Source organism: Peromyscus maniculatus, chromosome 22 (assembly GCF_049852395.1).
Source record: "Peromyscus maniculatus bairdii isolate BWxNUB_F1_BW_parent chromosome 22, HU_Pman_BW_mat_3.1, whole genome shotgun sequence".
NCBI lineage: Eukaryota > Metazoa > Chordata > Mammalia > Rodentia > Cricetidae > Peromyscus > Peromyscus maniculatus.
The window spans coordinates 6,835,302-6,847,612 of NC_134873.1; the positions used below are offsets into that span (position 1 = coordinate 6,835,302).

Below are 12,311 nucleotides of genomic sequence, written 5' to 3' on the forward strand. Positions count from 1 at the left end.
ATAAAGACATTAACAGAATAGCAGAAAAACCTTAGAAATAGATACAATAAAAATGTAGTCGGTGTTGACAAATGAGGATATGAAACCCACCTCAAAGGATTTCATGTTTCCTTGGAGAAACCCACAGGACCTCACTGGTCACCATGAGAAGTCATGGGACCTCAAGGAACCTCATAAGACCACCTGGGTCATCATGGAAACTCTCACACAACCTCATAGATCCTCTTTGCCCAGTGCTGCCATTTCCATCCATGCCTCCCATAACCAGCTGTCTTTGCCATTCACCTGCCAGTGAGTGCTTTTCCATTTGATTGCCATATAACTATGCTACTGCACAGGCCCCGTGAACTGCAGATGTTCCTTTGGCATTCTTTAGCTGTTTGTCCTAAATATAATTGTGGTTTAATGATTTTGTGGTGTCTTCTTCCTCAAACTTGGCCATTCCATCTCAAGTCTAGAGGCTGACACTTTCTATTTTAGTTTGAGATCCATCAATGGTTGATGAGCAATCAGTAAACCATGACTTAGCCAAATGATTTGACCATTCTGTAGGTTCCTGCAGTTCATAGTTGCCTCTCTTGGACGAGGGGTGACGACTTTAGGCTCTGAACTATTTCTTCAGTGCTACCCATATCCTAGTCTAAGGAATTCTGATATGTACTATTTCCACTGTAATACCTTTCCTTCCATGCTGAGGACTCAGACTTTGAAGAGGTCCAATCCAGCATTATAAGGAGTGCCCAGATCACCATAGGATAGTTGGCCTTCACTATCAGGTTCTCCATGCCTCAAAAAAAATGTGGATTTTTTTTCTGAAAGGATATTTATTCTCCTTATATGGAAAGTGTTTGCAATAGAATCCATATGGTAAATGTAGGTGGATTCTTTTTGCTTTACGAAGAGTCCATAGATGCCAATTAAGCAATAAGTATGATGATATCTATCATCAGGATACCATCTGGTTAAACAGTGGTCAAGGTTGCATGCACAGAGAAGAGCATAAAGGCAGCCACAAAAGCTGCTCTTTGCTCCTGTCCCCATTGGAAATTAGCTGCCTTTCTAGTAATTCTGTAGAGGATTTATTACAGTAACCTATAGACACTGTATCTGACTTTTGACCCTGAGTAGTGGCATTAAAAAGGTGAACTACCACCCCTTTAAGAAACAAGTAAGCTATAGAGATCTGTCTGTCTCTGCAGGGATAAAGAGCATGGGCCATCACTGCTCTCTCATGCATCTTAGCTCCCAATCTAACTCTGAGAGATTTAGAAAAACAGTTTGAGCTGAAGTAACCCTTTGAATTTACTTTAAAAAACTTAAATCTCTTAACTGTAATTTTTAACAGCAAATAATAAAATTGTCCTTTTTGTTTAAGAAGAAAACTCAAAAGCTGATGTCCAAAATGTCATGGGTCACATTACAATCTACAGTCTAATACTGTAGCATGGAATTCAGACATGTGGTACAAGAAAACCCATGTTTCATTTCATGCCAGTAAGACAAGTGTGATGTTGGTAAATTATCATTTGAATTTTTTTTTAATTTTTTCTTGTCTGATCACATGAGGGGCATTTATTAGTCTTCATATTAGCTTGGATTGAATGACCAAGCTGATGAACTGTCACCTCTTCTTATTGAGCAGGTCCTGAGTACCTAAACAGGTCCCTGAGTACCTAAACAGTTAAGTCTGTTCGTGGCGCCAGGTAACGAGGACTATGGGGGGTCCAGCCCCTCGATAGTCCCCTCCCAGGGTCCGCAGAAGGCTCTATCAACCAGCAGAGAATCTTTAGGGTCGGTAAATCAGACTACGCACGCAGAGTTCTTTGGTCCATTCGCTTTAATTCTAATTCTCCATCCCTCCCTTTACAGTTATATATCCCCCCAAAATCACCATCCTCCCCTCCACCCAGGACACCCAGCCTGAACTTCCTCAGGCAGTGATTGTCCATTATCAGGATCAAATGGAGGGGTAATAAGAATTACGATGAGGGGCAATAGTTGTTAATTATCATTTGCAACTCAAAGGGGAGTGACTAGTGAACTGACTAAAGGTTAAATTGGGGTAATATCTAAGAGGGATCTTATGTGCACAATTGTACTCTAAAATGTGTTTGGTAAAAAATGTTAGAAATCTAAATATTCCTAAAAGTGGTTAGGTAAGTAGTTAGAGGTCTATAAAGTTAGTAAGGCTGTAAGAAAGGAGGGCCTAAGCTAAATTGCGTAAAACTATTACTTAGTGTCCACCTGGCCTAGGCGGCGTCCTCTTGTGAATTTACTGTAAGTCAGGAGACTTGTACGTGGGCTGCTATCACTTGTTAGTCCTTAGAAGTTGGGCGCCCCCCTGGGTGGTGTCTCCTTGTGGAATTTAAGTCAGGAGACTTTCAGGTGGGTTGTTATCATTGTTAGTCCTTGGCAGTTAGGCGTCCACCTGGGTGGTGTATCCTGTAGTCCTTGAAAGTGGCTAAGGGAGATAACTGGTTCCAGAGAAAGCCTTTCCTAAGGCTGTTCTCCAAATTCCTGGAATGTGTACGTCTAGAGAGTGATCAGTCCACACTGTTAGCCCTTCTTAGGGAAAAATCAACTGGGAGAACTATGAAGGCACACATGATTTTCATAACAGAATACAGCTGATATATAACAAGCCAAGTAACACCAAAAACTCCTTGGGATTTGGCTTCCTCTGGAGGAATTCCCTGATCCCTCCAGGTAGTGACTTTGCCATAACCAGCTGAGTTCTTATGATATATTCCTGCGGCCCGCAGCACTATTCAAACCTTACCTTTATCAATCCTGATAGTATTCCCCGCTATTTTTCTCCTGTGAAAGCAAAGGTAAAATTTCTTCCCCAATGGAACACATATCCCAGTTTCCATTCTGAGGTTAATGCATCTTTAAAATATACAAACTAATTTAATTCAAAAGTTATTTGTACTATACATTATCTCATTGTGCCTATTGTCTATTCTCAAGGGCATATATAAATTTGATGTTAATAAATCACTGTGTAATCTGACATTGGGAGTTTTGATGCTGACAGATAGTGACTAGATCAAATTTGATATTGGGGCCTTCAGAAGGCCCACTCAGAACATTTCCCAATGTCAAAGGTTTACCTTGTCTGTCCCTTCAATATCTGAATTCAGCATTACCATGCCAGCCTTTGCCACACCTTCTGCATACTCCAGGAGGCTGAGACCTTTTTTAATTATCTCTAGAAAAAATGATGTACATTCTATGCAGGGGCTTTACCCATGAGCCACAACATTTCCTGGATTTCTTAAATATTGTTCTGTACTCATGTTTATTGTCATAACTGAGTTTTGGGTCCAGAAGCTCAAAACTATCTACTAAGCCCATCTATAATATTTCTGCAATCACCCCATGTTCCACATTGGTTATGTTTCCCTTTCACAGTGAGTTTACACTCCCTGGTGTATTCTTGTGATGTAAGTGGCATATCAGAAGCTGTAACATGTGAAGTGTTGCAGAGTAATGGGAATCACAGTGAGAGTGTAGGGAGTCATGGTGTGATGGGGCTGGCTGAGCACAATTGTTAATGTTCAGGCTGATCTCCCAGTGCAGGAGTCCTGGTCATCATTCTGCAGGCCGAGAAAGGTGGTCCCTAAGGTTTTATATTGCAGAGGTCAATGATGGAGACTGAATGACTGAGCTGTCTCCTCAACAGGCCAGGGCTTGCATCAGCTGCATCTATAGCAAGACACATCCACACAACTCTGATCATAAATCAAATCCCCACATTCATTGGTCATAGATGGCTGAAGCAGGGACATGTCCCTGAGGCACCTGGCCCAGGCTGGATCCAGCAAACTATCCCTCTCTGTACAGAGATGGTTTTCACTATGTTCCATCACCTGACCATGCTCCATAGAGCCAGTAATAACTATATTGTCTGCAGCAAGTCTGTGATTTGACTTCTCAGGGCTTCACCTCCTCCTCTTCCTCTTCCTCCTCCTCAGACCTGGCCAGGATAGCCTGCTGTACCTCAAGGACTCCTTTAGCAGAAAGGCTTCTTTGGAAGTTCTGTAATCTGAAGGGGGAAGCGGTTTTATGAGCGGTCACCCTGAGCCAGGATGCAACCAGGGACCTCTTCACTGGAACTAAGTACAAGATACCAGATTCAGGACAGGAGCTGTTCCAACACAGAACTTGTGTTTGAATGCCCCAGGTGCTGAAAATGTTTCTCATTTAAATGTTTGGTAAGAAAAACATACAAACAATTACTTTGTTACTCTCGAAGGGATAACAGATCATGTTTTGATGTTCATGAAATGATGGCATCCATTGGCCTCTTCAGGATGGAAATATTCAGCTCCTAGGGATTTGAACTTGATCTCAGGTAAAAACAAAGTACAAAAGGGGTGGAATATATAGGGCCAGAATGACAAACAGGAAAAGTAAAGCAATATGTGGACAATACAGCCATGAATTTATGGGGGTGTGATTTGTTACCACAATCAAAAACACAGATTATCTTTTAATGACTCAAGGCCCTGTTTACTCACAGCACAAATAAACCAGTCACTGTCCACTGTCTCAACTTTAGGGCAGCAAATACTTTATCTATTTGGCTCTAGATAGAAAGCCACAATGCCTCCACTGTCCATATGGTCTCCATTGGAACATCTTGGGGAATTCTAGAGTCTGGAGATGCTGTGCTATGCCCAATAATGATAAAGTCAACTTGGAGTATAATATCAATTTATGAAATGCCCAATTTTGACCTGTGACCTCCACACATGCACATTCACACAAAGCACACAAACAAAAGGATACAACTGAGGGCTAGAGACATGATTGTGGTGGTAATGATACTTGCTGCCAAACCTGTTCTATCAGAGAACCATCCCTGGGAACCAAATGGTTGAAGGAGAAAATGGACTCAGGTAAGTTGTCCTCTGTTTCCCACACATGCATTCTCTCGCCCCTACACTAATAAATACTTGGAAACTTAAAAATTTTATACAAGTACACATGGCATATATGGGTTCAAATCCTACTAATGGTCCATTTATTGTCTTTCACCTTTGTTGAGTGACTTCCCGACCCTATGCCTGTTATTCAGACAGATGTAAGTGCACCACAATTGTTACTATAGTTACAATAACTAATTGGAACAATACCCAGAATTGCTCTGGCCATGATTTTCTTCCTTCTCTGTTTCAGTTTCCCATGTGAGAAGTGGACGGATTCTGCAATACTTTGCACCCTGGGAAGTTTTTTAATTTTGTGTAACCTCAGCTTAGTGTGCTCCACTAATGAGCAAGAAGGAAGCCTCTTCTCCATCATTCTCCTTTTCCTTGTCCATGGACTCCTGGGCACAGCTCTAGCCCTGGCATGCTCACTCACCCACTATATGAGGCCACTGAAGATGCACCTAAGCCATGACCATGGACTCGACAGTGTATATCTCTCTTTTCATAAGCAATGCCTCACACTGCACTTGTGGCCCTAGTCTACATGAGACTCTTAGGACATTTCTACCCCAAAGAGGATTGAATCCTGGGCCTCTTCCCATCCTTCCATGCTGAAATGCTGGCATTCCATTTCAAGCAAGGTTCTGGAATATAACCCAACCCTAGGAACATTCTGATCTTGTCAAGTACCTCTGGCTACTACCTGTGAGCCCCAGGACACACAGGTAGTCCACTCTGTGCTCTGGATTGCTCACTCCCTAGTCCAGCCCTGTTCTCCTGGTACTTAGGAAGGCAAGCCAAGGGGCAGGATACAGTGTGAGTTCTAGGCCAGTCTAGGAAACTGAGATAGACCCCATCTCAAAACACATACATACAGTTTATTTTAACAAAAGTTTGTGTTTGCAGTTTTGGTTTGGTTTTGAGGCAGGTTCTCAGTGTAGACTTGTATATGAAAAACGCAGCTACATCAATGTTTTCATATCAGATGGCGGTCATTGGATGGAATACTTGCTCATCACACAAAAGACCTCTGCATACACTGGGCATAGAAGTAAAGCCTATCATCCCAGTAACTGGAGGTGGAAGCAGAAAGGGCTGAAGTTTAAGGTCAGCCTGAACTTCATCAGGCTGTTTAAAAAAACAAACAAAAAAAATCAACGATTAGCAAAAAATATCACAGTTCATCATGGCATGGCTCATCAGGTAAAAGTGATTGCAGCCAAGATTGATGGACCTGGTGTGGTCCTCAGAACAGACGTGGAAGAAAGGAAGAACTGGGTCACACAGGCTGACATCTGATTTCAAACTATACTATTCATGTGGACCCACAAAGGTAACAATAATAAAAAGAATCTTAAAACAAATGAAAAGGGATGAGAAATTGTTTAGCAGTTTACCACCTGGCGTGGACTGCACAGTGACCATTGCTGTTTGACAAAGTTCCAGCATTTCCTGATTGCCAATCTTAATTCTCCAGCATCATTTTTATTTCAATTTTAATAATTCTCACTATATGTTGTGGAGTTTCCTTATGCCTTTTACTGTGGGAAATTCATTTTGCTGGCTACACTGGATGATGGGAACATATACATAGAGAAAGGCAGTCTCTTTAAACAAAATTCTTGGAAAAAATCCCACCACCGAGGAACCACACAATGTGATTACTATGCCTACTCCCCCACAAGAAGCCCCATTGAGTCCACCTGATTACAACAAAAATAGAGAAATTAATGATTTACTAACTGGATACACCTAGTTGCAAGGATGAAAGCAACTATGAAAGAAAAAAATAGGATCACATCCAGAAAGGCATTAAGATACTTGCTGAATTTATCACTTGTTGCCTTGGGGAAAATGCTGTAATGAGGTTGGTGGCTGCCTTTATCCTGGAATCATTAAGTCTGTTTTTAACCTGCTTGAGTCTAAACTAAGATTCAGTTATAGAGCATAAAATGTGTAGTCGTTTTTTCAATAAAGCAGCAGCTATACTGCTTCATGCTCAGATCATGGCAGTCTCCTTCCTCTACTAATGAGTGATCTCTTCTTTGGGACCTGAAGCCTTATGACACTGGACTCCAGCAAGTACCTCTTGTAGAAAACACAATTCAGTTTCCAGCACCCACATGGCAGCTCACATCAGCTCACATCTGAAATTACCACATTGATTACATCCACATGGTAATGTCCAGTATGAATTTTTTCATGACTTGAAAATTACTCTTCTTTGCAAATGCTTTATTTACCACATTGGTCACATTTATAGGATTTCTCCTCATTATGAATTCTTTCATGACCTACAAGGCTATTCTTCTGCACAAAGGCTTTACTACATTGATTACATTCATACCATTTCTCTGGAGTTTGAATTCTATGTACTTGATGCTGAAGACTGTCACATGCAAAGGCTTTATTCCTTTGATTATACTCATAGGGTTTTCCTTCCAAATGAGTTCTGTGGTATACTTCTGAAAAACAATCAGATATAAAGGGTTTAAAATGTTGATTACATTCATAGAGAACCTCTTCGTTATTGTCTGTTTGGTGTGTTTGATGATGGCTGTGAAGCCTAAAGCCTTTAGTAAATGACTCACATCTATTTTTTTCTCTTCCCACATGAGATTTTTCACATCTTTGAAGAGAACTTGAACAACTCAGGGTCTGACCAGACTGATTGCATTTATAACATTTTCTTATACTGTGAGCCACACTACATATGCACAGTGAACCAGTAGAGAGAGGTGAATTCCCATATTCCTGGTACTCATAAGGTTTTTCTGCAATGAGAGTTTGTTGATGAATTCCCAATGAACGTGGAAAACCAATTAATTGTAAACTTGCAACACAGTCATCATGTCTTCTCATAGTGGGGACTACCACATATCTTCCAGTTGTTCTGAGAGTGCCAGAAATACAATGCTTCTTTCCATACCCCTTATGCTCACATGGATTGTATCCAGAGTGACAGATGACATGCCTGCTAGAGGAAGATAACAAATAAAGGATTTTCACATTGCATTCCCATAGTCAAATGTTTTGTGTGTCATACAGATGTGGAAAAGAGATTCATGTTTCTACACCAAGACAACCTCCTAGTCTCTCATAAAGTGCTCCTCTCACTAAACTATGCTAAATCAATCACTACAAGTATATGAGCAACACTAGCTTTAATACCAAAGCTTTGCTTATAAAAGGTCTTGGCCATACACTAATCCCTCATCAATGATATGATAATGGGAAGGCATGATGGTAATTGGTTGGACAGTTCTGCAGCATGCCTCTCACATGGCTATGATTGAAATTGTGACATCTATTATGGCTTTGTTTTCTTGTCTTGTCCTTAAATGAATGCTTTGCAAACAGTGATCAGCTACTTAACACTGGAGTGAATGGTGTTGTGAGAATTTAATAATCCTCACACAGCTATGCCTATTTACACAGTTGCTTCTCATTAAAAATTCAGGGCATATTAACATTTTTTCAAATTATTTGAAATCTCCTGCTCAGGCAGCCCCATTGCAGAAAGCCCGCCATCCGTGGCTCCTCCCCCAGCGATGTCTGGGACCATGCCTACCAGCTATTTAAGACCCATCCCATACATCTGCCATGGGTGCTCTCGTGATCTGACTCCAGCTTTCCTGAGAGCCACCTGAGAGTGCTCTCCTTTGGGCTGCCCTGTTAATTCAGTTTGATTTGACTTATTGCATTGGTGACGGAGGAACCCACCAACCAGAGATTCAATACTTATCTTTGGTGCACTGGCCAGGGTGAGTAGTCCTTCCACAACCATGTGGTGTGGCTGTGGAAGGCCATTCATTCTCTCTCCCCATTCTACTTTTGCCACACTGAATGAACCGCTCAGTTAGCCTCCCTTCCCAAACAAAAATGTCTTAAGAGGTTCAGGACCTCTTCCAACTTCCAGACTGCCTGCTGAGCCACTGCAGTGCCAGGCTACTCCAGCCTGTTTCAGGGAAGAAACAGTTGCTGCCCTTGGAATTCCCCTGTGTGACACAGACTTCATCACAGAGTCCACCCCACACACAGCTCCCAGATGCGATTTGTGTACCTGCCCTCACAACCACATCCCCTGCAAATGGCTTGTGAATGAATGCTTTCTAAGTCCAAGTTCAGTCCCCAGAAACTCTGGGGTTGTCTCTTACAAATTGGGGCTGCAAGAATACTGGCCCCATTCCTCTCTCTTCCCTGTTACTCTGCATCCTGTTCCCAGCATATAGATCGGCCACACTGTGATTCTAATGCTCCCATTCCTTTCCTTCCCCAGTACTGTTTGTCTGCCAGCCTCTCTCCTTCCTGAAATATGATCTGGTCACACTGGGATTCTCATCACAATGCATCCATTCTCTGTATTCCTGTCTATTCTTACACCCTGAACTACTGCATAAATGTCTCCTCCTTGTTGGTGTAACTGTTTGCTTCCTCTTTCTTCCTCCCTCCCACCAGAGATGCTGTCACCACCACCACTAACCTCCACCACCTCCACCACCACCACCACTTTCATCACCACCTCCATCATCTCCACCACTACCACCACTACCACTGCCTTCACCTCCACCACCACCTCCACCACCACCACGACTTTCATCACCACCTCCATCATCTCCACCACTACCACTGCCTTCACCTCCACCACCATCTTCACTGCGGCCTCCACCAATTTCACGCCCACCACCACCATTGCCACCACCACTGCCACAACTTCGCTTCAGCCCAGGGGGGTCCCTGTTCCCATACTCCCCACCCCTAAAATTCTGATTGCCCACTCCAACCTTAAAACTGTTCTCCTTCAGTACACTCTGCTACACCATCTGCCATCATAAAAATCTTTCTCCAAAATTCTCAACCGGCTGCTCTGACTTACTCAACTGGGCAGCATGTGTTGCTTCTCTGTTTTTCAGTTTCCCTCTGCAGAGCCTTCCCTGGGATCCGGGTATCAGGATGCCTGGACTGCTAGGATACTCATTAAAAAAAAATTGTTTCTGTTAATGATGCTGTTTACTTCTTATGTGTGGTGGAAATGTGTGAATGGTGTGGCCACACAAGTGTGTTTCTGACTAGTTTTGAATGCCTGAGTTTACGTGTCCTGAATGTGTCTTGCTAATTGGGTATGTTTTAAAATCTGTAAGGCTTGTGACTCCAGATCAAAACTGTTCTGAAGAACATCATCAGCTGCCATATTGACTGAGGTTAAAGAAATACTTCACCATCATCTTTGGTAAGGGTAACCACTTGGACTGGCCCCACCAAGGAGACATTAGGACTCCAATATCATTTGGGTTAGGATATATTTCTGTTTGATAATTTCTGTCCTGTCCTAAAAACAAGGATTATTAAACAGGATTTAAAACAATGCTGGTTTTGATCATTGATATTAACATACAAATTGTTTGCAAGGTTAAAACTTGGTTTTGCCTGATATATCTTAGGATCACCACTGAAAACTACAGACTGAATCTTCTGGCTTTTACTAACATTGGTAAGCTACAACTAATTGGGTAAACTGTATGTTTAGACTTAACTTACATATGCCCTCAAAGTTAAACCTAAACAACATTTGTCTAATTTAGATATACCTAACAGATTTTGTTCCCCCATTCTCAAACACTCTGAGATCTGGGAATATGGCATCTAATAGAAAAGCTTTTTAGGAGAGACATGCCAACTCCTGGAAGTATCCTGTATCTTCTCCAAGAAGATGGATGGCCACAGAAGAACTTCCACCTCGAGGCTTGCCTCAAAAGTAACAAAGCCAGCCACACAGACAAAACCTGCTTTACAACATTAACTGCTGCTGAGATCATCTCCAGACTATGAATAGTTGGAACATTGGGGGAACAATTGTGCAAATCTTCCAAGACAGGTAGGCTGATTTCCCCAAATTTCTACTCTACAGAGAATCTGTCAGATCCTCTGAGCTTGGCATCTGAACAAGTGCTACCTCTGGGACTTGTCACCCAGTGGACATGGAAAGACTTGGGACTGCCTGGGTAACTGGAAAGCCTGCTCACTCCTGCTCATTTACTTATCCTTCTCAGATCTGATGGTGTTTGATGACTAGGGTACTAAGAGATTTGCCAGTTTAACACCATAACCAACCCCAAACCTACAAGCACCTTAGTAGCTCATTAGTATGTTTCCTGTTAAAAACACATACAGGTGTACCTCATTCACAGACTCCATGGTACAGGATAAACTGGTTTCAGATATAACTTCAGAGGTTCAAAGTTTTAGCTTTGATAAATTCAGTTTTGACAAACTAATAAAGCATTGATTACAAACAGTTTTCAGGGGTCCTTAAATTCCTGTGGATTTTATTGCTCCAGCTTTTAGAGCTAGGTTAGCATTAGAGAGGATACAAAACCCTGCAGGCATGTTCAACTCCCTCCTCCTTCACTCACACAACCTCCTTTGTTCAGTGAATTTAGACTTAAAATTATTCATGCCTTTTAACCTAAATCCATAGCTTTGTACTATGACACCAAGATGTAAATCTGCTCCAGTAGTTTTACAGACACCTGAACGTTCCTGGGAAAAGAGCTCTGGAACTTTATAAAGAAGTCTGACTTAATGGAAATTAATTTCTGTTTCCAGAGCCTATTTTTTACCCCAACCATTTTTGAGCATATTCTGTAGGTTCACTCCTCCTGCCTGGGCCAAGGCCAAACCCCCAGGGGACCTGCAGATACACCAGTTCCTAGAACAGCTCTGAGGGTGCCAACCACCAACCAAGGATGCCAACTGGACAAATACTAACAGGTGGATTTCACCCATATGCCTGCTCATAAAAAGGCTCCATATCTCTTAACTCTTCCTGACACATTTGCAGGATGGGTGCTCTCCCAACCTCCAGAAAAACAGCAGATGCTATGACTCCAGTACTCCTGGAAAACATCATCCCTGATTTAGCATGCCATCTCCCCAAGCTCCAGGGACTTCACTGCTGGTACCACCTCTACAGACACAAGTGGGCACCTACCCAGCAACTGAAACCTTGTTTTCCAAGATGTCCCAATTAAGGGCATATCTGCCCTCATGCCTCACTCATTCACCCTTGACTCTTCTGTACAATGAGGACACTTCTCAGTTCCATTCTTTCTATCATTCTTCCTACTACCAAAGGGATCCCTGTTCATAAGGCCAGTGATAAAAAGCTATTGTTTTTCTCCTAGCAACCTGCATTCTCTGCCTCAAGAACAGATGCATGAGGTCTCCTGGATGGCAGCTATCCAAATGCTTCTCCACCCATACCCCAGCTGAGCATGGGCCCACCTGACTCCCAACTCCCTCTGACACACATGGTCCCATGCTAACAGGAAGTAGACAGACTTGAACCTGCACCCATATATGTGGTATTGTATTCCC

General features: G+C 42.4%; 1 protein-coding gene across 1 annotated transcript in view; it reads right to left on the minus strand.

The window, feature by feature from the left end:
* LOC107400468 (uncharacterized) overlaps nt 1-9,627 on the minus strand; it is a 37,250-nt gene extending 27,623 nt beyond the window's left edge. The window contains 3 exon segments of the mRNA XM_076558935.1: nt 3,114-3,211; nt 7,282-7,399; nt 9,511-9,627. Of these exon segments, the coding sequence (XP_076415050.1) occupies nt 3,114-3,211; nt 7,282-7,399; nt 9,511-9,627 (333 nt within the window).
* Between the last annotated feature and the right edge of the window lie 2,684 nt (nt 9,628-12,311).